The sequence below is a fragment of the Pinus tabuliformis genome, chromosome 8 (genome assembly GCF_031772625.1).
Source record: "Pinus tabuliformis cultivar Carrire ecotype Pingquan chromosome 8, CPIR1, whole genome shotgun sequence".
Lineage (NCBI taxonomy): Eukaryota > Viridiplantae > Streptophyta > Pinopsida > Pinales > Pinaceae > Pinus > Pinus tabuliformis.
In genome coordinates this window covers 340,012,835-340,039,790 of record NC_142294.1, presented here as the reverse complement: position 1 = coordinate 340,039,790, position 26,956 = coordinate 340,012,835, and the positions used below count along the sequence as shown (strand labels likewise).

At 37.5% G+C, this 26,956-nt stretch overlaps 1 protein-coding gene across 1 annotated transcript; it reads right to left on the bottom strand.

The window, feature by feature from the left end:
- Positions 1 to 21,530: 21,530 nt before the first annotated feature.
- LOC149235522 (protein SULFUR DEFICIENCY-INDUCED 2-like) lies at positions 21,531 to 22,553 on the bottom strand. Its single transcript, XM_089461409.1, has 4 exons — positions 22,378 to 22,553; positions 22,133 to 22,288; positions 21,987 to 22,048; positions 21,531 to 21,888 (listed from the first exon to the last, which is right to left on the bottom strand). Exons 1-4 carry the CDS (start codon positions 22,501 to 22,503, stop codon positions 21,531 to 21,533), a joined length of 702 nt encoding a protein of 233 aa, XP_089317535.1. The 5' UTR covers positions 22,504 to 22,553.
- Between the last annotated feature and the right edge of the window lie 4,403 nt (positions 22,554 to 26,956).

Sequence of the window (26,956 nt, the reverse complement as noted above, 5' to 3'; positions counted from 1 at the left end):
GTATCTTCTCACTTGTGTTGGTGTACAAGCGCTCATTGTAGGTTTTATATAAGTGTTAAGCCCCACATTGTATTGTTTTTCTCCCTTGCAACACATAAAAATAGAGGAAACATTCATATATGCTCACTCACTCACTCACTTCTATTTACTTTTGTGAATAGACGTGATCTAGAAAATATTGTGCACTATCCTCTCTCCCACTATTTAGTTATTATGGTGTCTTGATTTTCTTGGAGTCCCTTGGAGAATCTTGTAGATTTATGTTCAGGGATTATCCTTTATATATTGGAGATTAGGGTTTTGAGATAAAACTCTTGAGTGTAATTGAAATGAAAAAAATAGGAGATGGCATTATTCCTTGTAGGATTTGTTGTAGTGATTCCTAAATAATGTATCTTATTAGGTACAATGGTTTTGTTCATTTTCCTTGGCAAATATTTGGAGAGGTGAATGGATTTGTACTATCCTTTAGAGAAGGTTATGATATGTACATGTACCCCATCATAAGCATATTAAATAAGATTCCAACTATCCAAAACCAATGTAATTCTCATATTTAATTTTCAGATGTAGATGTTTTTAAAGCATTATTATTTACAACCATATATATCCTATTGATTTAAAATATGTATAAGGGCAATTATTAAGCGATTTGATTACTAAGTGAAGAATATTAGATGATATTTTTTTTTATAATTTCACGGTAATGTTGTTGTATTATTGTTACCTTTGTAAAATAGTACTTTTATATTTGATTATTGGCTAATAATTTCTCCAAAAAGCTATTAAACTTATTCCCTTGGTTTGCTATCATTTCTCATTAAATTGATGCTAATCTTGTTTGTTTGGAAGTGAAATATTATATTAGTTACATCATTGTTTTGTACCCTATTTTAGAACGTTGCGAAGGCTAAAATTTGACAAGGCTAAGATGAAACAAACATTTTAGGTTTAGGGTGAAATTTTGTTTTGCATTTAATTTTTGAATTTTCAGCATTATCCATAGGAATTTCACCCCACATCTCATGGATGTTATATTATATCCCATAAGTTATTTTTTAGAGTAGTGGAATCGGCTAATAAAATGTTTTTGAGGAATAAAGGTTGATGTAGGGAAAAGACAAACCTCTTTGTTTTTCACGTTTTATTTCTTCGAAGTCCTAAAAATCCTTAATATTGCACTGCATCCTCTTTCTTTATTAAAATCAATGTAGGTCACATGAAATTTAAGTATGTTGTAGTTGATCATATTTCCTATCTTCATATTACATCTCTCTAATTTTCACATTCCATGGGGATTGTCATTTGATCTCTTTCTAACTTTTTTGGTTTTCCTTATTTAATTGATCTATGGAAAAATTCATTGGTCCTCTAGTTATTTATCTCATTTTAAAATCAAATATTCTCCTCACTCATTTCTATATGTTCTCAATTATGAACTATAATATAACATTCTCCAAGTGATCCCATAAGTAGTTACCACAGAGGCCATCCTTTATAAATTTCATAGTAATATTCTATTCCATAATGAGGAGAATTGTCACTATATTACTGTGATCCCCATCCTTTTTCTAGGGAATTAATTCAACTAATTCATCTGTTCTTCCTCCTTGGAAAACTATTCAACAAGCATGAATCAATCTTAATCTCATAACTAGAAAATGGAATATTCCTTCCACATGTGCCCCCATTCATTGAATAAGAAAATTATTTATTGGTCAATAAAACCAATGGATCCTAGTTGCGTCATGGTGTATCAATGGTCTTGATAATAATTTGTTAGTCATTCATTGAATTATACATATTTTGGATTCTTACAAAAATAAAGATATTATGGCTTTTTAATGTAATAAATGAAACATAGATCTCATGGGGTAACTTTAATGATATCCTCCCCGTGACCATAATATTAATGTAATAATGGATAGGTTAAGGATATATTTTATTTAGGAAGTCATCATCATCACATCGTGAGTTATGAATGGATATTAGATTCAGATGTATGAGAGGAGTTCTCCAACACTTTTTGATGTGTTCAAGGGAATTATGTTTATGTTAATTTCTTAAGGTATTTGTAGGCTAAATAAATTTAGAAATTCTAAACTAATTAGCCTTCTATTTTGCATGAGTTCCCACCTTAGTACGATTGAAAGTTATATGTGAGTAATACCTTGGCAAGGTTACCAATTCAACCAATTGACAAAAAGGAAATATCTCAATGCTAAAGGTTTTAACATTACTAGTTTCCATAGAATTTATTAACACATTCCCTTTCTTGATAGTGGTACAACATCAATAAGGAATGCGGTTTTGCTTAAACCCATGGTTGCAAGCTTTCTAACTAGTTCTTAGAATGTTGTCCAATGTTCTAATAATTATTCAAATATATGTTTAATCATGTCATCTTAATATAATATACATAGTTTTTGAAAGGTAATTATATTCTCTATCTCTCCATATAATTAGTGGTATAGTGAGTTTGTGGTAATTTCTAAATGTTCACATGATTAAATACATTTTATTGGGACAATATTTAATGATTTGGAAATGTTGGATAAAATGGGGTGTTAAAATTCACATAAATAGCTTCTCTTGGGGCTATCAATTTTTGTGTCACAATATATGTTCAAGGTTAATAACATTAGTTTCTCTATGAGAATCAGAAAACTACTGAGGTAGGGATTGGGACCATGCCTAGTAGTACGAATCTTACTTAGACACATTTACACTTTTTAAAGGTTCACCTTGGGTTCTAGCTTGATTCCTTTCAAATTTAATTTAAAATGGATCTAAATGAGTGAATGATTGTATCACTGAGTATATATAAGTTTAAGAAAGAAATTAATGGAATTTAAATACAATGGTAAAAATAAAAAATGAAACGAAAGATAAAAAGAAATGAAAATAAAAATAAGGCCGAAGAGAAAATAATAAGGATTGCGAAGTGTAAGTGCATTATTACCTCTCCTACGTCTCACCTTGTGTGTGTTCATATACTTTCATTCTCGGAGGAATTTTTCTAACCAAGAGAAGAGGATGCATCAACAACGTTTTTCCATTTATGTTTCCAAGGTAAAATATTAAGGCTCATTTTGACTGATTATTATGTTTGGGGTTGTTATAAAGGCTTCACCTTTTTAACTAATATCTAATCACAATGCTTTATAAATGGGGGTTTACATTTATGATAACAAAGTCAATATATTTTAAGTATTCATGGGCAAATTTAGAGTATTAGTGGTTTATAAGTATTTGGTGGATATAAAATGAATATGTTTTATTAGAAAGATGTATAAGAGTGAGACTAAAAAATAAATTTGAGTTATTTATAAATTGTAAAATTATGCACATTTTTTAATATTCTATGAATGTACATGATATGTAAAATGTTCACTAGTGAAGAACTATGGTGATTTTGTATTTCTTTTGAATGCATAATTCAAAACTATATTCAACTCTTTATTGCTAAGCATGTATATTTTGGAATATAGTTTCTAGATTTTTAATTTAATCATCAATAACTATTAAGTAGATGATAGATATTTAGCCTCCACAAAATATTCTAGAATATTCACATAAATCAAAGGTTGAAATTTATCTCCAAATTTGTTATACTCTTTTTGTCCTAATTAAATTGATTAATTGAAAAAAATGTCATATGAACAAGTTTCATATAATGTGAGTTATGGTTTATTGGACATATGGTATTGATAAGACATGGTATTGTAACAACGCCTCTTATATATTGAGGGCCTCCATGGGAAAGTGAGAGTAAATCTTCTTGGTTAAGAATCTTGTTTCATGTTTTTCTAAATGTATACATGTTTAACTTATATATTATTTTTTTTATAATTAATAAATATAATAATAATAAAATAATTTAAAATAAACTTATAATCAAGTCTTTAAAATGGACCTCGCTAGAGGTTTTGAAATGTCTACTATAACATTTAAATATGTGTTATCAATGAATAATGTTTTTAAAATTTTAACAAAACAAAATATATAATAAAATAAGTGTTTTAATACTCATTATAAATGGATACATATCCATATGTTGACAAATTATTTAATATTTAATATTTGATTATTTATTTATTATATTAAAAGTAATAAATTATTCACAAAAATATAGAATCGCGATTTTGCATATTTAAATTGAAATTTATGAAAAGCAAGCTTATTTAAAAAAAAAATTATGTTTTAATCTATAAACACAACTTTCCAAAATGTGATATCATGGTTGTTCCAATGCAAACCACAGGTACCTCTCATTATGTTAGGTTCAAACATTATGTTAACGGTCAAAATGGTATGTTAATGGTTTTCCAAACATTAATTAGAACATCCACTCATAAATTAGAAGGCATGCACCACTCATTAATTAGAAGGCGTGCAATGGTAAGAGAGAAATAATCGTAATGTAATTTGCATATATATATATAGGTTCAAGCAACTATATATTTTTAATAAATAAATTTGAATTTAAAATTCAAAACATTTGAAATTAATTAATCTAACTAATTGGATAATTTATTAATTTTATTCCTGGAAATAAAAAAAACTAAGGTTTATCTTAATAATTATTAAAACCATAAACGGCCTTTGCAAAGTTACATACAACCATACAAAGAAGACCAGCACCATAAACCTCTCCTATCACTCATAAATATCCTTTCATAATTTTAATTGTATGTTCTTTATTTATCGAATTCATCGCATCTCTATGTTGCACATTTCGTTGTAAACGACATTAAATTCAGCTCTTTTATGTAACTCATACGTTAACACTCCTAATTTGTGCGTTATTTATTTATCAAAATCCTTACCACCTTCCTTTCCAATCTCTATGTTGCACATTTACTTAAAGACAACATTGAATTATGAAACTAAACTATCGGTATTGACCTTTAAATGTAGGCATTTACCTTCCGTAATGCTATACTTCCTGCTTTCCGACTTTGTCATTATTCATTTTTTTTTTCAATTATATGGTTATCTCCTCCACTTCTGTTGATGAAAAACATATAAATTAATAACTTGTGTGAAAGCTTCACTCATCTACATTGTTGGTGGAAGTATGACTAGCCAAAGGCAAAGTCAACGCTAATTCGATGTTTAAGAAAATGGTTATTGAGTCTCATTACATTCCAAGTTATGTCAGTTAAATCAGACTATTTAAAACTATTATTTAGAACTATTATCCAAATGTACACATACATGAACCATTATTTAGAACTATTATCCAAACGTACACACTGATATAATTAGAATTAGAAGTTCCAAACGAATTCATACTTATTTTCATAGTTTTAATTTAGAAAGCATATGTAGAAACATATTTTCTCTAAATTACAAATAATATAATTGATAAGTTCATAATTGCAGCTATATGTGCACATATAAGATAACAAGAATTTGTCATCCAAAGGTTCGGATTAGATTGTGCATATATATTTCAAAGAAATTTGTCCTCCAAAGGTTCGGATTAGATTGTGCATATATATTTCAAAGTGTTTTGGTTGATGAATAGCTTCAAAGTACTGGGCAAATCGTTTCCGAAGGTTTGTGCATGGAGTTTTCATCTCATTCTCGACATGAGCGAAATAGCATTGAAAATTTTGAACGATATGGACCGTATCCTAGTTTTATTTAGAATGCTTCTCACTTTATTAACGCTCCGTTGAAAGAAAGGCGTCTCCCGCGATTAAAACTTTTTTTAAAAGGCATATATGTTGACATTTCAGATAAAAACGAACAAAGATAATTGGCTAAACAATTTGTTGCGGAAACGCCTGTTAAGCTTGAGATTGAAGTACGGGAGCCGCAGGTAGTTTAGTTAATTTTTTTTTAGGTCGATTTGGTTGGAAATAAGGATATAATCGTGCTTCCTTTGTTATCTCAGTGTTCAATAAAAGTCCGAACCAAATGAAAATTCCAAACAAAATTAAATTTCATGACAAGTTATCGCAGGGATTTGGTGCTACGTGGATATTATACAAGGCATATGCCATGAGATTAGGCCGTCACTGTTTGAAAGCGAAAACTAGTGTTACTACCATTTCAGGAAAAGGACGTGGTTTTGAATTTATGCGGCAAAGTCAACGCTATTGATATGTCTTCACAATTTTACGAGTCCAGTGCTATCACGGTAAATTCATTAGCAATTTAAATGCAGAAGCTAAGCCAGCTTCAATGGAGTGATGGTACTCACGTTTTATTCAAGGCCTAACAACAAGATTGTTGGCCACGCTATTCGTTACCAATTTAAATGCAGAAGCTAAGCCGCTGCTTTAAAACGAAGCAAACCTCAAATGGAGTGACGGAAGTCACGTTTTATTGAGATTTAAAAAGAAGCTTGTTTTTTTTGACAGCAACGGTTATGGGATTTTCATTAGCTATCTGGCAAAAAACCATAAATTCGGTTACAAAAGATGAAACTGGTTTCCTGGCATCTCTCCAACCAGCTGAACATGATACATACGCTTGTGAATCGCCTCTTTTTACAGTTTTTCACATGAACTTTTGCTGCTGATTTCCCAAGCTTATGAATGCATACGAACTGATTTAACAGAAGACAGAAAAACATAGAAAATTTTAGGGAATTGGTTCCCAAGAGATTTCATTATCTCTGAGAATAGATCCAACGCCTAGCTGGGCTGCCTTATTTGCTTCTACATCTGCTTCTTTGTTGTTGTTTCTCAGGATATGGAAGAATTCCAGATTTAGGAGCTTTGTCATGCCTTTAATTCTTGAAATTGTTCTTGCAAGTCGAAGATCTGCCAAATTAGTATTGGACACCATTGCATTGATAATGACTTGGGAATCGCCGAAAACAATTGCTTCTGTGTGCCCCAGTTCTTTAAGCGTTTTGATCCCTTGAAACAGGGCCATGACTTCAGCTTGGATGCTTGAGGTGTGGCCCAGTCCCCATGCAAACCTGTGGATGGATGCTTCTTTTGGATTTATAATTAATCCTCCTGCTCCAGCCATTCCTGGATTTCCCTTGGCTGCCCCGTCAAAGAAAAGAGAGGGGAGTGTTTGCTTGGACAACCAAGCTTGAAATTCTTCATCATTTTTTCTGATTTGCCAATCTTTGAGGCCTATAGGTGATATATTCGATTTTTGGAAATTGAGATTGAGGGCTGCTCCAAACTCAATGTGATTTATGTCATCTTTTTTATCTCTTAGCCACTCATTTAACTGACCTTTTACTGTGTTTGCAACTAGCTTGTAGTTCTGTTCCTTATCTCTGAAGATCCTTCTGTTCCTCTCCAACCATATTTGCCAGCTGATGAACTTGGGCAGAGCGGTCCATGTTGCTTTTACAATTTTGTTTTTTGGCCTTGGGCCTGGATACCTGGCCAGCCACCCAGCAAACAAATCCGGGACTGAGTGGGGGAAGATGGGCATAGATTTCGATGTTCCAAGGAGCTCATGCCAGACTAGGCCTGTAAATTTGCATTCCAGTGAGAGGTGCACAGCAGATTCCAGATTCTCTTTGCATAGAGTACATCTTGATGGTCCTAGAAATCCCCTTTTCTAGAGCCTGTCATCTGTAAGGATTTTTTGGTGGCATAGCAGCCAGCAGAAAAAATCGATCTTTGGAATGGTGGGGAAATTCCAAATACCAGTCCAGGGCGCCGGGTTAGGAGGAACGTGGGGTCTCTCCGTGATTTTGGCATAGCCCTGAGCCACCGAGTACCCAATCTGTTTCGTTCCCCAGCCTCTCGAGTCTTTTCTTCTTGCGTGTAGTGGCGCAGCTCCATGTAGCATCTGAAGCAGCGTATCATAGTCAGACTGCCACGCAGATGGCACATTGATCATTTTCCAGCTAGCCCAGCTGTCTCCACTCCAAGTCGATATGTCCCATAGCGTTTTAAAATTTGCTTCATCCATCCACGCCTTCAGCTCGTCCCTAAGGCTCGAATTCACCAGTGGAGGCCTGTTCATTATGTTGTCATCCCATATCCTGATGTGTTTGCCATTTCCTGGTATCCAGTAAGCATTGTCTCTTATTAGTGGCCCAATTTTAAAAATTAGATTTCTGAGGGGGGATCTAATTTGGTCTTTGGGCTGCTCCAAGCACCGTAGCCTCTGACCTCTGAAATATTTCCTCCACAGTACCAGCTGAACCCATCCTGGCTTTGGAGCTATGATCTTCCAAATCAGTTTGGCTCCCATTGCTAAATTCTGAGTGCTTAGATTTTTAAAGTTTAATCCTCCCTCCTGTAGCGGCCTGGAGACTATTTCCCAGTTCACTAGAGAAATTCTCTTCTCATTATGCTTACCTCCTTTCCAGAGAAATTTCCTGATTAACTCCTCCATCCTCTTAATAATTCCCATTGGCGCCAAAAGAACAGAGAAATTAAATAGCGGCAGGCTGCTTAGCACAGATTTGATGAGCACTGATTTTCCGGCAATGTTGAGCCAGGAGGATCCCTAGGCTTGCATTTTTGTTTTGAATTTTTCTATCTGGGGATGCCAATCCTTGCTCATAGCCCTCTTATGGAAGATGGGCAGCCCAAGGTATTTAAAGGATGTCCAGGATGCTGAAGCTGCAAAGCCTAGACATCTGGCTATGGAATTTGCAGCAGCGACTGAGATATTCCAGCAATAAACATGGCACTTACCTCTGTTTAGTTCACTGCCCGATGCTTGACAGTACTCTTCCAGCAATTCTTTGAATTTGCTTGCAGACAGTTGAGATGCAGCCCCTAGAAGCAAAGTATCATCTGCAAAGAGGGCGTGATTGATGCTTTTGACCCCTCTTGCTATGCACAGGCCAACTATCTCTTGATCTTGTTGCTTCTTGTTTAAATAAAAACTGAGGACTGAGGCCTGCAACACAAAGAGGAGGGGTGAAAGGGGGCACCCCTGCCTCAGCCCTCTAGATGCTTTGAAGAAGTCGGCAGCCCTGCCATTCACTAAAGGTGCAATCCAGGGTTCGGAGATACATGCTCTGATCCACTTGATAAATTTTTTACCAAAGCCAAGTTTGTGCATTACATCAAACAGAAAACTATGTCTTACACGATCAAATGCATTAGCTAGGTCGAGTTTGATGACCATACCTTTTTCTTTTCGATGAAGACTGGAGTGGATCACCTCTTGGACCAAGATGAAATTATCTACCAGCTGCCTGCCATGTATAAAGCCACCTTGGTTCTCCGGGATGACTTTAGGGAGGATTTTCTTCAATCTGTTTGCTATGACCTTGGTAATCACTTTGTATCCAATGTTACATAAGGATATAGGGCGAAATCTATTAAATGAGTTAGCACCTTTTTCTTTAGGAATGAGAGCGAGGAATGTTGAGTTTGTGCTGCCTCCAATTTTTTGGCACTCTTGCGACTTCTGGATCATTTTCAAGAGCTCCTTCTCAACTATCTGCCAACATGTTTGAAGAAATCTGGGCGTGAATCCATCTGGACCCGGGGCTTTGTCAGGTTCCATTGCAAAGAGGGCTTCTTTAACTTCGTTTTTGGTGATTTTATCTTCAAGAGCCTGGTTCATTTTAGCAGTGATGAGGTTGGGGACAACATCTATCAGGTTATCGTTTTGGCTGGTCTCCACGCCTTCAGTATACATCTTCTCAAAGTGGTCTGACGCTGCCCTCTTAATGCTAGCAAAGTCTTGTAGAGTGCAGTCATCTTTTTTAATTTTTGATATAGAATTTCGGCATTTCCTGGCTTGAGCCTGCTTGTGGAAAAAGGAAGAATTTCGATCCCCAGCCTTGAGCCATAAACTCCTTGATTTGAGCCTCCAGAATTCTTCTTCTTCCAGGCAGGCCTTATGAAATTTTTGTTGCAGCTGATATTCCTTGTCTAGCTCTTCTTTGGTGATTTCGGCAACTTCTAGATGGAGGTGTTGTTTTTCCAGATCGCTTTGAATTTTTTTTCTGTCCACAGCGGGGTTGGGCAAGGTCTTAACCCAGCCTTTCAGCATCACTTTAACTCTGCGCAGTTTTTCCTCCCATACAAAGAAAGGAGATCCCTTGACTGGCTCTTTCCAGCAATCTCTGACCTTTAGCATGAAATCTTTCTCTTTAGTCCATAGAGAACTAAATCTGAAAGGTATAGGTCCTAGATCCTTAGGAGTTAACAGTTCTAGGCTGATGGGCTTGTGATCTGAGACACTACTATGAAGAATACGCATTCTAGTCTCTAAACCAAGAAGCAGGAAGGAGCTTTGAACAAAAAATCTATCAAGTCTTGCCGCTATATGTCCCGGTCCCACTCTCTTGTTTGACCAAGTGAACTTGCCTGTGACTGGTTTTATATCTAGCAGATCCCAGTCTTGCATGAGGTCTTCTGCCCATTCTCTTGCTGGATCCCTGACTATGCTCCCTCCTCTTTTTTCTGATGCGAGGAGGGTGAGATTTAGATCTCCAACTATAATTATGTTTTCCAGATTTTCTAAATCTGCCAGACTTTTGATGGAGTCCCAACAGTTTTTTTTCTCACCTGCATTGTTAGGAGCATACACATTGAACAGACAAATAATCTCCTTTGATTCTAAATGCTGCATTTTTAAAAAGATCCAATGGGTATTCAGGGACTCAGAGATTAATGAAAACTTATTTGTGTTCCAGAGCGACCCAAGTCCTCCCGATGCTCCACGGGCAGAGATTGCATGCGCTCCACTTTTATTCCAATTTTTTTTGCTTACTTGGAGGAAAGCTGAGTCCTCCAATTTGGTCTCCTGGATGAGGAGGATATCTGGGGCTTCCAATCTTATTAGACTATGCATTGCTTCTTCCTTAGCTGTGGTGCCCATTCCCCTACAATTCCAGGAGACTATCTTCATCATTTATTTTTGCCTTGGTGGGCTCCCTTAGAGCCCTGGGATTGGATCCTAGTCATCTTCGGGGTTTTTGCTAGAAGCTTCTCTAGCATTGGTTGGCTGCCCTGGAGCTTGTCCTTATAGGTTTCTTGTTCTCTCTTTTCCTTTGCAGACTTGCGTCCTCTTGTAGATCTTCTAGGAGAGGACTGGGATTCACCGATTTCACCTTCTTCCTCCGATTCCTCGGACTCTTGGGTTTCCTCCTCTTCTTCTGAAGCCTTCTCTTTGGATCTCTCTGGAATACTTTTGATGGAGGGGGAGGCTTTAGAGGGAGAGGCCTCCTTTGGAACTTCTGTCTCCTGGGTGTTCATGATTTCAGATCCGAGGATTTCGAACTTATTCCCTTGGCTTTCCCTGGATGGTTTCTGAGCAGGACCCTCTTGAGGGGTTTTGGCATTTCCGTTTGCGTTCTTCCTGTGAGATGTTTTGGATCACTTTGCCTGGTTCCATCCATCTTCCTTCCCTTTTTCTTCCACCCCTTTGGACGGGCAGTCTCTGGCAAAGTGTCCGTAGACGTGGCACTTTCGGCATTTGAACGGCAGTTGCTCATAATCTAGTTTTTGAATATGGGTCCAGGGACCTACAACTATTTTGATGGCTTTTGGTAGTCCAACCTCCAGATCTACCTCAACACAGATTCTGGCGCAATCATACTGGTCCTTGTTGTTGGCCTTGTCTATAAATTTTCCAAGGGTATTTCCTATATGCTTCAGAGACTCCCAGTTCCAACAGTGGACTGGAAGATTGGGGAGTCTCACCCACACAGGGACCGCTGTAGGTACATCCACTGCCGGATCAAATTCTGGCATCCATTTATTTAAGTACAGCCCTTGGGGGCCCATGAAGTAGGGGCCATTCCTGAAAATAAGATCTTTGTCCTCTTTTGCAGTAAATTCAAACAAAAAATATCCTCTCCCGAGGAAGTAAGAGGTTACCTTGTTTTTTATCAAAGGTGCCCAGTTCCTGGCAACCCAGTTCTCGGTAGACTTCGGGGAAGGCCAAAGGCCTGTAAACTGACCAACCAATGCCCGATCTGCCAATGACAAAGCTACTTGGATCGGTCCTTCTGGCGGAAGGGCGATCTCTAGGATATCTTCGAGCTTTTTCACAAATTTTGCTGCTTCCATGCATTTCTTCTTGGGTAGAGAGGCCAGTAGGGTTTTGAAGGCCTCAGCGGCGGAAGGTGAAGGAGGAGAGGGAGTCGACTCCTCCATGGAGGGCCAACAGATCCAGCCAGGGCAGCCGCAGTCTGCAGAAGAACCCTCAGCGGACTCCCTCACAGGCTCAGAATGCGCGAAGTGCGGGGGTGCTCGCAGGCTCAGATCACGCAGTATGCGGACCTCGCAGGTTGCAGAGTGCTCTTTACACACAATTTTATTGAAGACTAACCAAATTAGATTTAACAAGAAGCTTGTTGGCAAAATAATGCGGATAACTCACAGCTAGGCCTTGTTCACGTGTTAAACGATTCATTATAAAGAAATCTCTCTATAGGGTGTGCGTAGTTTAAGGGATCCTACTTAGCCTTCTGCTTATATATACCATTCTTCAACAGGTCTCCCATGAAATGTTCAGTTCCTCTCTAGCTGCCTATTTTTTTGCAGTACTTCCAATATTCTTGAAAAGATCACCTCTATCTAGAGCGGTTTCTATATGATCTGTGATGTCTAACTGTCAGAAACTAGCCATTAACGTTTTGTTTCTTGCATCACTCCATCTCTTTTCTCTACAACCTACCCACTGTGTAAGTACGATATCTCAAGGCCATGCTAAATTAAATAGTGGATCATCTCGAAAACTGAACGATGTAGCAGCCAGAGTTATAGTTGTAGCCAAGGAGAAGGCCAATGGCAATTTTATAACAGTTCAGGATGCTATCTGTCACGCCCCTACACTAGCGGTACTCTTCCAACCGCACTATAGCAAGGTGTGGCACTAGCAACCGTTTTCTTTTCAAGAATACTTATGATTGTAGACTACGCCTAACATTCCATACTTAGTTTATTTTTCATTACCAAGTATTATATTTGTCCTTTATACAATGAAAGCCCATAACATTCACATAAACAACATTATACAATAAAAATGCACAACAATATAAAGGGAGGGGAAATTCCCTGCAATATGAGTCTGCCCAATCAATATATATAATCTTCTTTTATAAGTACAAGTTAAATCTTGGGAAACCCCAAATTTACACTAAGCCAAATTTCCAACTTCGACAAACTCGGTTGCCTAGCTCACTGGCGCCTCTACACGGTTGTCGCACGACTCATCAACTCTTCGTTCGCCTCGTTGCACATCTTCACCCGAATCACTCTTCGTTTGGTCAGAAAACGTCCAAATTGTGCTATCCTACTCGACCTTCGTTCTGTGGGCCACACGTAGTCCTGCCTCCCCGACTCTTCGTTCACGACCTTCGGTTCCAACCTTCATTTCAACTCATTCACCCGAAGAACTTCACCCGGGTCGTTCGACGACCTCACCTGGCTCGACCGAACGACTTCACTTGGGTCGCTTGACAACCTCACCCGGCTCGCATGAACGACTTCACCCGAGTCACCCGATGACCTCGCCCGGTTTTCCCAAACGACTTCACCCAGGTCACCCGACGACCTCACCCAGCTCGCCTGAATGACTTCACTCGGGTCGCCCGACGACCTCACCCGACTCACCCGAATGACTTCACCCGGGTCTCCTGACGACCTCACCCGGCTCGCCCGAACGACCTCACCCAGTTCGCCCGAACGAACTCGCCCAAGTTTCCTGCCCGACGACCTCGCCTAAGTTCTGCCTGAACGACCTCGCCCGAGTTCTGCCCGACGACCTCACCTGAGTTCTACCCGATGACCTCGCCTGAGTTTCTCACCCGATGACCTCGCACGAGTTTTTCACCCGCTGACCTCGCACGAGTTTTTCTGAATGACTTGCCCGAAGTGCAGGCACATCTCCTGCGCCCTTCACACTTCTACACCTATGTCCAACTTTGCACTCCAACCAACTCGTAGAAGAACTGCATGGTGGAACGATGGCTTGTCTCCAAAAACTGTTCGTCTATGTATATGAGTGGGTGGCGGGTTGTGTCACCCATCCAACCCATGCCACATGCCCAACAGACTCATTCATGTTGTGGTGTCTCACCCAAGAGGAGGGTCGGCCCATCCAACTCATGGGACCGCCCCTTAATGCTCGCCCAATGCTTATATGAACTCATCCAAGGCTTGTTCAACCTCATTTCGCACATGCTCCTCGCACGCACTTCGCACGGTGAAGGTGACCCGGACCGCAGGTCCTTACACTATCAATGCAGTTCCAGCGAACAATGTGAACCTGATCTTAATTCTTATCAAGCCTGGTATTTACAAGTGAGTAACAAATGAACCCGCCTCGTTTCATATGGGTCTTAGCGCCTTTTGTTCTCCGTTTTATGCCTATGATCCATTGAGAAATTCAAGTATAGAAAATGGGTTTATTTGGCCTATTCTGGAGGGAAAGGCATGTAGGAATTTCACTTTTTTTGGTGCATAGATGCCGGATCAATTTTGGAAAACTATTTGTCATCAAAAATTTTCTAAAGATCAATATAATCTTTGATAGAATATTATAGTTATAGATTAAATTATTTGCAGAGAAGTGATTTTTAGGATGGGAAAATGAAATGTGAGTGCCTTAATGTGAACAGGGAGAAGGTGACGATTCCTGCAGAGAAACCATTCATAACTCTGAGTGGCTCTGGCGGTAACAACACCGTCATCACTTGGAATGACAGTGCGAAATCGAGTGGGGGTACATATTACTGCACAACGGTGTCTGTGTTTGCTTCAGATTTCACGGCTAGATATATTACAATCCAAGTATTTGGTTATTAAGCCACAATATAATTTATGATGTCATAGTCATGAAAGTTGAGATTATTGAAAAGTATAGAGCAGTGGCGCAGAATTCATATGGCCCGGGCGATCAGGCTGTGGCGCTGAGGATTTCGGGAGATCGCTGTTCATTTTACGGATGTCACCTTCTTGGTTACCAAGACACTATCCTGGATGACAACGACAAGCATTACTTTAGTGACTATTTCATTGAAGGTGCAGTCGATTTCATATGCGATGATGGACAACCTCTCTATGAGGTAAACTAAATACAAATAATCCATTTTCATTGTATTTTCTGTTATACGGTTCACAAACGATAAACAATGCTGGCAGTTGCTTATTCGCAGAGATGCCATCAACATACTAGCCCTCAGTTAAATGGCGCTATTACAGCTCAGAGTAGATCCTCTCCGAGTGAAGACACAAGCTTCACCTTTCTAAATTGAAAGATTATAGGGATTGGTTTAATGTACCTCGGTAGGGCTTGGGGATGTTACTCAAGAGTAGTATTCGCTTACACTTACATTGCTGACATTATCTTTCAAGCGGGATGGGATGATTGGAAGGATCCCACAAGAGATTCGTAAGTTACTGTTTTCCATTTCAGCAAATAAAATGCACACTTCTATGAGTGAGCTACAAGACTCCTGTTCTAATAATGTAATTGTTTTTAATTGTCTATGTGTAGGTCTGTGGTTTATGGACTGTACAAATGTTCTGGACCTGGTGCAACTAATAAAGGAAGAGTTTCATGGTCGCGTGAACTAAGTGACATGGAGGCTGCACTGTTTTTGAGTAAGAGTTTCATTAATGGGGAGAATTGGATCAGAAATTAACCATATAGTTGTTGGAAAACATTGATAAATCCAACCACTAACATTAAATGCAGAACCTAGCGTCTTCTGGAGAAGTCGGCGGAAGTCTCAAGAGTTGGATAGCTTCCTGGAGAAGCCACCACCCCACCGACTCCAGAAAGTTATCTGCTATGTATAAATACTTGTTCAGCCATTGAATGAAGATAAGTTCTGATTTTTGTGTGTTCATTTCTGAGTTCTACGCTCTCTGATTTGGTATCGGAGCTCAGGTGAGGCGAGAGTGTGAGATCACTATTGCATAGTGTCTCTGTTGCAGAGTGATCAGTGTCTGTTGCAGAGTGTCGGTGTAGAAGAATGCCATGAGAAGCCTGCCTGTGAGAGCCAGTCAGGAAGCTGAGTGAGGAAGCTAAAGAGGAGGATCAGGCGCAAGGGCTGGAGCTTATTGCGCAAAGACTGGAGTGTCAGGGAACAACGCTATGTGAAGAGAGATTCTATTCTACTGCTATCAGAGAGGAACCCGAAGGAGGAGGCCTACAATTAATCTTGTGCCCAAATCAGTCAAGTAGTTTTCATTTACACAAGTGGAACTCTTGGTCGAGTACTTACGCAGTCTCTGAACTTATCCAAAAAGGTGTTTTTTTTTACGTTTGCTAAATATTAAGGTGTTTGTTTTTAATGGTTTGGTCAATTGCATTATGCTTTTTAATGCTATTTTGAGATCTCTTACAAGACTTGCTTATGTGAAATACTTGAACTACTGCATACTGATGTATGTGGTCCAATGCAAACTAAGTCACTTGGTGGAGCATATTACTTCCTTATATTTATTGATGATAGCAATAGATACACCTGGGTATATTTTATAAGAAACAAAAGTGACGTGTTTGAATACTTTAAGGAATTCAAGAGTATGGTTGAAAAGCAAACAGGAAAGAGCATTAAAATTATTCGATCTGATAAAGGTGGTGAATACACTTCAGGAGCTTTTATCAAATATTGCAAACAAAATGGAATTATGCAACAATTTACAGTACCACATACACCTCAACAAAATGGAGTAGCTGAGATAAAGAATAGAAAATTAGTTGAATGTGCTCGAAGTATGTTAAAAAGTAAATGACTTTCTAATAGTTTTTGGGCTGAAGCCATTAACACAACCGTATATCTTAAAAATAGAAGCTCTACTAAGTATCTTGAGCACAAAACACCATTTGAAGCAATTTATGGTTTTAAACCTAAAGTTATTCATTTAAAGATATTTGGATGCAATGCCTTTGCTCATATTCCTAAAGAGGATAGGAGAAAGTTAGATGCCAAAGTCATCAAATGTATTTTTATTGGATATTGCACTGATAAAAAAGCATATAAAATGTATGATCCAAGTACTCACAAGATCTTTACAAGTAGAGATGTTATATTTCATGAGCATGTAGATAAACAAATAAAAGAATATGAACATAATACATGACAGTCTTCTTATGAAAGATTTAAGGAAGAATAAGAAGTTGTGGAATCAACTCAAGAACCAAAACACAAGGACATTCCAAAAAACACATCAAGGAATCAAAGTCCACAAAGAAATGAAGGCACTCCACAGAGAGGAAAAGAAGAAGGTACTCCACAAAGTAAAGAACCTCTAAGAAGGTCAATACGACAAATTCAACCCCCCATCAAGTATAAAGATTATGCTTTAATGTCTCAAGTAATCAATGTTTTTGAGCCCTTAAATTATGAACAAGCCAAAAATCATAAAGAATGGATGGAAGCTATGAAAGAAGAATATGATTTTATAATGAAAAATGAAACTTGGGAATTAACAAAATTACCTAAAAATAAAGTCCCTATAGGATCAAAATGGTTGTACAAGACAAAATTTAATGCAGATGGTAGCATAGACAAGTATAAGGCAAGATTGGTTGCAAAAGGTTATTCACAAAAATAATGTATAGATTATGAAGACACCTTTGCTCTAGTTGCAAAAATTAATACAATCAGAATAATGATAGCATTGGCAACTAAATATGATTGGACGCTACATCAATTAGATGTAAAGTAAGCTTTTCTAAATGGTGACTTAAAAGAAGAGATTTATCTTGTTCAACCAGAAGGATTTGTAAAAAAGGGTCAAGAATATCTTGTATGCAAATTAAAAAAGGCCTTATATGGACTAAAACAGTCCCCGAGATATTGGTATGAGAAAATTGACAAATTCTTCTTTCAGCAAGGATTTGAAAAGAGTAAAAATGATTCTAATTTGTATGTCAAAACAGACAGAAATAGGGATATAGTATTACTTTCAATATATGTTGATGATCTAATAATAATAGGGAGTGCTGATAAATTAATCACAGATATAAAAATGAAGCTATCACAGGAATTCGAGATGAAGGATCTTGGTGAGATGCATTATTGTCTAGGTCTTGAAGTATGGAGAAATGATGGAAGAACCTTAATCACACAAAGCAAATATATAAATGAAATACTAAAAATATTTCATATGAATGAATGTAAAGCAGTGAGTACTCCACTAGAACAAAATATCAAATTAAGAAGTGATGATGGAACAAAAGAGGTGAATGGAACATTGTATCGACAATTAGTGGAAAGTCTGAATTATCTCACTACCACCAGACCAGACATTGCTTATGCAATAAGCATACTTAGTCAATTCATGGCTAAGCCTCATGAAAGCCATTGGATAGTTGTAAAAAGAGTCCTTCGATACTTAAAGGGAACTATTAATTTTGGTATTGAAAATACTAATGCTTGTAATGTTGAATTGATAGGTCGTTCTGATTCTGACTGGGCTGGAAATCTAGATGACATGAAATCCACCACTGGATACATCTTCAACATAGGATCGGGAGCTATATCATGGAGTAGTAAGAAATAGGCAACAATTTCCTTGTCATCAACTGAAGCAGAATATAAAGCATTATGTAGTGGCACCTGTGAAGCTATATGGCTCAGAAGAATACTTGAAGATGTTGGTGAAGGTCAACAAGAACCTACAATGATTAGATGTGATAATCAAAGCACCATAAAACTGGGGAACAATCCTGTATGTCATGCAAGGTTAAAGCATATAGACACACAATATCATTTTGTAAGAGAAAATGTCCAATCAAAAGAAATTTCTCTAATATGCTGTAATACAAATGAGAATGTAGCTGACATATTCACTAAGCCTCTTGGGAACGAAAAATTTGAGTTTTGTAGAAGTAAGTTAAGTGTTGTAGAAAATCAAGATTATATTGTAACCCTAGCTAAGACTTAGACTAACAGGCATAACAATTAAGAGTATGCTTACAGTGTCTTATATCTTGTATAGTTGTCATATGGTTGGATTTAAGGGGGAGTGTTAGAAAACATTGATAAATCCAACCACCAACATTAAATGCAGAGCCTAGCATCTTCTGGGGAAGTTGGCGGAAGTCTCAAGAGCTTAATAGCTTCCTGGAGAAGCCACCACCCCACTGACTCCAGAAAGTTCTTTGCTATGTATATATACCTGTTCAGCCATCGAATGAAGATAAGTTCTGAGTTTTGTGTGTTCATTTTTGAGTTCTATGCTTTCTGATTATAGTGTTGAAAGAACTATCAATTTGGCTCCACGAAGTGGCTGAAATATCATCCCACAATTCTCTCTTTTTTGCACAACACCTGGATTGTTCCGGAATGAGAACTTGACATTTAAAAGTGTAGCTGCCTCTCTTGTCTCATGCGATCAAAGACTGCCAAAACGAAACTGGCCCATCAGTCAATGTCTTTGTAGAATTCCTTCAATCGTTTATCTCGGGGTAAAATTGAAATGTGTAGGTACACCCCGGAGAAAAATGCTAATCAATTTGCCTCTTGTTTTTTGGGAATAAATCTTATTTCAGGGACTTCAATTTCGCAATTCAACTTGTTTCCTGAATGCTTGGCCGTTTGTCGACTCATACACTTACAAATTGTGACTCCCTTCATTAATAAGGACTCGAGTTATTCCACTTTGCAAACAAATTTAGTTTGAAGGGCTATGCTAAGTGAAATAGCGTGTACCATGTATGTTCTTAGCAGAATGCAATGGTTGGATCATCTGGTTTACGATTTTGCGTAGTAGGGTATATTTGAACTACACATTTAATCCATCTCAATGATGATGAGGCAAAGATAAATCCTAAATCAGACCTCACTGCACCTCGTGATTTTCTGAGGATCGATTATGGTATGGTCATAGAAAGTAAACCATCAGCCGGATCTAAATACTAGTTAATTACAAAAATAGTTCTGGATGGGTGTGTTAGGGTTGTCAAGTTTGTCTACCAGTTTTCATCATTCGTGGTACGTTCATAGTCTGGTTGTTCACTTTTTCTTCTTATTCATAATAATTTTAGGTCTACCAAGGCCACAATTCTGGTTGTTCACTTTTTCTTCTTATTCATAATAATTTTAGGTCTACCGATGCCACAATTTTGTAGTTAAAGCTATTTCATCCTCATTTTATTAAAAAATCTAATAATTGTAATTTATTTTTGTCAAAATTTTACTTGAATTTCCACTATTTTCTTATTGAAGTTGTAGCTTCTTTGAACCATAATTTTAGCTAAAAAAAATAGCTAAAATTCAAATAAGATTTTGACAAAAATCAAACAAGAATTTTGAAAAATATAAATTATAAGTGTTGAATTTCAAATAAATTAGCATTTGCATCAGATGTTACAAAGAAAACGCCATAAGTCATAAATTCAAGAAGCACCATGAGATATAAAAAATCATTAAATCCCATTGTCAAATTCACGAAGGATCGTGACATATAAAAAATAATTAGGTTCCATTGTCATTCTTTCTGTGTGTTCATAGAAAGTACCATTGTAGGAAAAGAAGGTAGAGAAAGCACACATTTTAATAAAGTTGAAGTGTTCATAGAAAATACCATTGTAGGAAAAGAAAGTAAGTATTTTCCAAAACTTCAGGAACAAGGATTCACTATTTTTCGACCATCAAACTTAATCACAATTATTCAGCCCACAAAGCCTCAAGAATTAAGTCGTGTAAAAAGATACACACATTTTAATAAGGTCGAGGGTTTCACGATCGACCAACTTGGATATTAATTTGGGTATTTTCTAGTATTTTCTAAAACTTCAAGAACAAAGATTGTATGCCTCGATGGCTTCCAATGGCTGGTTTTGTTGGTTCATCACGATGGCCATATCCTTCAATGCATTGTCAACACGGTCTTTGACATTAATAGCTTCACTGAAGCCATAAGATGGCACTAGTGGGATCCTTCTCCCTAAGCTGTATCCCCAAAATTCCAATTACTTTGACTTTTCACAAAGAAATCATGAATAAAATAGCTTTCACTTGGTTTTTAATTATATTTAATCATTTTTTTATTTTAGTACCAATATAGCATAGATATTGTGACAAGGTCATTTATCATTATCAAATAAGTGCTACTCTCTGCCACATAAATTTGCAATTTTTTCTTTACTTAATTATTAGACAAACCCAAGTGATTACAAACGCATTTAGTTCAATTTATTTATGTAGTTATATGAATTGAATTTTTAAATTACAAGTTTATTAGTAAAATTTTACTTTTGACAAGTTAATCAGTAAAATCTTACCTTGACAGGGATGTTTAATATTTAACTTGAAAATAAAATAATTTTTCAAAATATAATTGATTTTTAAAATGAGCTTTTGATTTCTTACTAGTAAAAATAAATGTGTGACGCTTCTCTGTTATCGGTCTTGGTGCAGTAGAAACTGCCTTTTCTACTGCCAAACAATGGAGAAAGTCATTGGAATATTGTGTACAGTATAATACAACTTGCAGGCAATTAGCAATTAGCAAATATCAAATATATTCTGTTAGATTGCTTATCTAATCAAAGGAAGTTGTAAAGTAAAAAAACAAATAAGTGTAATGATGGATTCAATCCGTTGAGAACCAATTTATATTCTATACCTTTTTATAGCTAATTAGGGGATAAAAAATTAGAAACTATATCTTAGAAGTTATCTCTTGGAAAACTCTTAATCGATTCCGTTTGTGATGCACCTCAACTGCCGCATCCCACTCTTCTTCTTGTGATCCTCCATCTTCACAACACCAAACCCACTCCAAATCTTCAAGACGCGAGGCCGTTGATTGACATTCTTCCCTGGTCCTTACCTCTGTCTTCGAATCCACGATTTCCTTCAACAACGCTTCGACACGATCCAACGACTTCGATTTTCCTCTCTTGTTGTTGTTCAGCACCCCCTGTAGAAGACCCAAGGCCTCCACCTTCCCCTGCCTCATCACGCAGATGCTTAGATTACAGGCTTTGTTGTCATCTGGCTCCAATGCCTGTGCTTTCCTGCTTGCAATTATTCATTAACACACCACATTATTCCAATTTCTAACATTGTCATTGAATAACAAAAAGTCAATCATTCAACTTCAATTGAAATCCACCTGTAAACGATTTCTGCAGAACAGTAGTCATGCTGCATCATATACGCCCATCCCAAATTACCCTGCCAACAACCATTACATTCTCTTTCAACCACTGTTACACAGAAATACTAAAAGAACAGGAGAAGGTTATCAATGCTATGTACCAGAACCCGAGTGGTCTCTTGCTTTACGGAAGCCTGAAACTTCCTTCCATGTGACCGTGCAGTTTTGGTCGATTTGCCATTGAATGCAACTCCTTGCTGAATTAAGCAGAGCTTATGCTTCAATAGACTAATCTGCTCAGCAAATCTCCCACATTTCTGCAATACAAACACAGGACGTAGAATGTTACAGAGCAGAGTACATGTTGTGTACTGCCTATAAATATGGGATTTGTTTGAGATTATACCTTAAAGAGATCAATTAGCACATTATCAAGAGGCTCTTGTGCTTGCTTGGAGCAAAGGTGTCTAAAGGATTTTATGGCCTCGATGGCTTCCAATGGCTGGTTCTGCTGGTTCATCACGATGGCCATATCCTTCAATGCGCTGTCAACACGGTCTCCGACATTAATAGCTTCCCTGAACCATAAGATGGCACCAGCGGGATCCTTCTCCCTAAGCTGTATCCCCAAAATTCCAATTACTTTGACTTTTCACTCACAGAGTCATGAATAAAATAGCTTGTTATAAGAATATCGGACAAAATAATTCTCTTTAAAGCCCCAGTGAAGCTGAGCACATGTCTGTGCAGCTCCCTGTCTCCATCTCTTAGGGGAACATCAGAAATTTAGTTTGGAAATTTGCTGAGCTACTTATCATATGGTGCTGTATTCTGGAGGTGGGAAATGGGCACCGTGGAGGGCCGATTTCCAACAGAACTATTTGAGCTGGCTCCTCTCACTACTACGCCGTAGAAAAATCCATCAACGCTCTACCAAGATCTCCGCTCGAAGTCAAGCAGTGAAATTGGTCACAGATCTGTCGCTGGCCATGATGGTGAGGAGTCCAACCACGTGGCACCGAGCCATCTCCAGAGTAGTTGCAACGGATTAACTATCCACAAAAAAAAAACGCAAGGAAAAATAAACACGTTTGACTCACAAGCCAGAGTAGTTTGTGCAGTTGGGAATGCTAGCAACCGTCATCCAATTCAAATCAATGGATCATCTTAAGCTAATCATCTAACAAAATATCTAATTGCACAGGTTATGACATGAAAGCGGTTAGGATAGTTGATTTCAAAAACGCCTTACAGCGTAATTATAACTATTAAATTTCATATGACATAATTCTAGGACTTAAATAAACTTTCATAATGAAGGTTATTGAGTTGTTCATCTTGTTCACAATAATTTCATATTTATAATGGATCTTTTTGAAAGAGAGAATAGATACTCTAACAAAGGAAATTGAAAAGACTATAGTTTGCTCGTCGTTATAAATAGTCTAGACTTTGTAATACATGAAGAAATTTATAGAATTATCTGTGAGATTTTAAAAATAACAAGAATTAACGAATTTTTAAAAGAAATACATTTTTAGAGAGCATGGAGAAATCTCTAGAATTAGCATTGAACATTTTAGAAATAACAAGAATTAACCATATCTAAAAATAGTTGTTATTCAAAATTGGTTGAGAATAACAACTAAATCTCCTACACATACTGTTGAGATTTTATGTTTGGAGCAAAATAGGAAAAATCTCAGCTATTGACAACAATAGAATTAAGGTCCTAGATTAACTCCAGTTTGTTGGGAGGGAGTTAATGCCTCCTATATTTGATGTGAGGGAGTTAATGAGGCTGTTAGATTCTCTATGCTATATAACAGGCAACCATTCGGATGGTTTGCTGAGAGGGTGAGAGTTTTGTGAGGATTTCATTATGTAACCTCCAATTTGATTAATAAATTCCTGATGCCTATGTTTCGTGGACGTAGCCCAGATTGGTTGGGTGAACCACGTTAAAAATATTGTGTCATATGTGCTTGATATTTTGTTGTGTTATTTGTTGATTTGCTGTGCCTCTGAAATTCAACAATTGGTATCAGAGCTCAAGGTGGAGGCGCTGCCTGGAGGTGATCTAATACCTGGTGCGCTGTGGAGCTGTTCAAACAAGCGTGGAGGCAAGCCATTTGCGGGGAGCGTGAATATGTATTTTAAAACAGCGATGGATATTGAAAAGGATTTGATATAACCTGCGTTCCATTTGAAATAACCTGCAATTGTGCGCTGAATAAAGGTATGCGCAGTCAAAAACGTGGATTTATTTAAAAACTGCGTGGATTTATTTAAAAGACAGCGTGGTTATGTTATAGCAATAAAAAAAAGCGTGTATATATATATATATATTGAAAAACGGCGAGGATATATATATATATATATATATATTGAAAAAACAGCGTGGAAATGGATGTATATTATAAACAGCGAATGGGTATATTTTTTTTCAAACAATGTGAATATATATTAAAACGGTGATATAACACACAGTGATATAAACAGCGGGGGTATGTTTTGTAAAACAACATGAATATCTAATATAAAACAGCGAATTGCGTGGGCGTATTCCAGCTTTGTTTTTTGGTGTACAGAGTACACAGAACCGTAATTGTTTTTTTTTTTTAAACTGCAAAGCGAATTTGTAATTGAATGCTGGTGCGTATTACATAAAACCTCCGTGAAGTTTTTTATGGTTTGCTGTGCGTATTACATAAAACCAGCGCCAGGGATCTGTTCTTGGGGAAGATCAAGAGGCTTCTTGAGCTTTACAAGGATGAGGAAGTGTGTATCACTTTAATGGGCCACAGCCTCGGTGCGGCCCTTGCAATTCTCTGCGAAACCGTAATTAACCCATTGAGTAATTGCTCAGAGGATGCTCAGTTTATATACTGCAATTTTTTCACAGCAATAAGTCAGTTTTTTGTTGTGTAAAAACAAAGGCATAGGCAGTTTGTTTTTTAAATTGCTGGTATTTAAAGTTGGATATTGGAGATTATTGTGTTTTTTTGTTGATACAAAAATGGTGAAAACTCAAAGTGCCCGTTTTGAAATTGAGAAATTTAATGGCAAGAATAATTTTGAGATTTAGAAGGTGAAGATGCACGATCTGCTAGTTCAACAAGGTGTGGCGAAAGCACTGTTGGAGAAAAACAAAAGACCTCCTTCCATGACAGAGGATGATTAGGATGAAATGGACGATAGAGCTCTGAGCGCAATTCGGTTATGTTTGGCGGACGATGTTCTGTTCAACATCGTGTCAGAGAAAACCGCCGCAGGCCTGTGGACGAAGCTTGAGAAGCTCTATATGACGAAATCTTTGACAACTCGGATTCTCCTGAAGCGACAGCTATATGGTTTGCAGATGAAAGAAGGTACCTCAATTGCTGATCACCTGAATGTTTTTAATACCTTATTGGTGCGATTAGACAGTCTAGATGTGAAATTTGATTCAGAGGATAAGGCAATAACTCTATTATGTTCATTGCCTGAATCCTGGGATCACTTTGTTACTTCCATAAGATTTAGTACATCAGACATCCTTGAGTTTGACGATGTTGTTGGAGCCTTGTTGGTTGAGGAGACGAGGAAGAGGTCGAATGCAGACACCTCTACATCAGAGGTAATGATGGCCAGAGGTCGCTCACGGGAGAGACACTCTGGGGGAAAGCATAGCGACTCTCGCTCAAAGTCCAAAGGAAAGAAGCCAAAGGTGAAGTGCTGGCATTGTGGCAAGGCTGGACATTTGAAAAAGGATTGCTGGAAGCGAAAGCAGGCTGCTAAAGAAGGCTCTTCGACAGAAAAGAAGGAAGCCAACACCACAGATACAGGTTCAGTATCTGGTTCAGGTATGAGTGATGAGGTATTGTCTGTTAATGTTTCAAAACATGATCAACATTGGTTGTTAGATTCTGGGGCATCTAACCACATGTGTATACATAGAGACTGGTTTAAAACATATAGATCAGTTGATGATGGAGTCGTGTACATGGGTAATGATGTCACTTGCAGTATTGTTGGAATAGGAAGTGTACAACTACAAATGTTTGATGGCACAACCAAAATGTTAACTGATGTGAGACATGTACCAGATCTAAGAAAAAATATAATTTCATTAGGAGCACTGGATATAAAACTGTAATTCAAGGTGGAGTTATGAAAATCTATAAGGTATTTTACTAGTAATGAAGGCTAAGAAAGTAGGAAATCTATTTCAGTTAGAAGGCAGAATTGGGTCAGATCATGTGTCTGTGTCTGAACATGACAGTAGTTCCATTCACTTATGGCATCAAAGATTGGGGCATATGAGTGAAAGAGGATTGAAAATTTTGGCTGACCGAAAGTTACTTCCTAATCTAAGATCTGGAAAATTAGATTTCTGTAAACATTGTCTGTTTGGTAAACAAGGTAAACAAAAGTTTAAAACAGGCAAACATACTAGTAAAGGGATACTTGATTATATTCATTCAGATGTTTGGGGTCCAGCCCCTACAGCGTCGTATGGTGGCTCGTCGTATTTTGTGTCGTTTATTGATGACTTTTCTCAGAAAGTATGGGTCTACATGTTGAAAAAGAAGTCTGATGTTTTTACAGTTTTCAAGCAATTTAGAGCATTGGTAGAAAACAACACTGGTAGAACTATAAAATGTTTAAGAAGTGACAATGGTGGTTATTTTTCCTCCAAGGAGTTTGACAGCTATTGCAAGGATGCATGGATCGAGAGACATAAGACCACGGTTTATACTCCTCAGCAGAATGGAGTTGTTGAACGCATGAACAAGACTCTTCTAGGGAGAGCAAGGTGTATGCTAAGTAACGCCGGGTTGCAAAAGGAGTTGTGGATAGAAGCAGTGGCAATAGCTTGTTATGTGATAAACCGATCTCCATCAACGGCGATAGGCTGCAAGGTTCCGCAAGAGGTATGGAAAGAACACCCTTGTGACTATTCTAAACTTAGAGTGTTTAGCTGTGTTGCATATGCTCTAGTG

Coding starts and splice junctions, on each gene's coding strand:
- LOC149235522 (XM_089461409.1), bottom strand. CDS start 22,503: ATGGCCATCGTGATGAACCAGCAGAACCAGCCATTGGAAGCCATCGAG. Junction 22,289..22,377: donor TGCTAATTGATCTCTTTAAG/GTATAATCTCAA, acceptor TTTGTATTGCAG/AAATGTGGGAGATTTGCTGA. Junction 22,049..22,132: donor AAGAGACCACTCGGGTTCTG/GTACATAGCATT, acceptor GGTTGTTGGCAG/GGTAATTTGGGATGGGCGTA.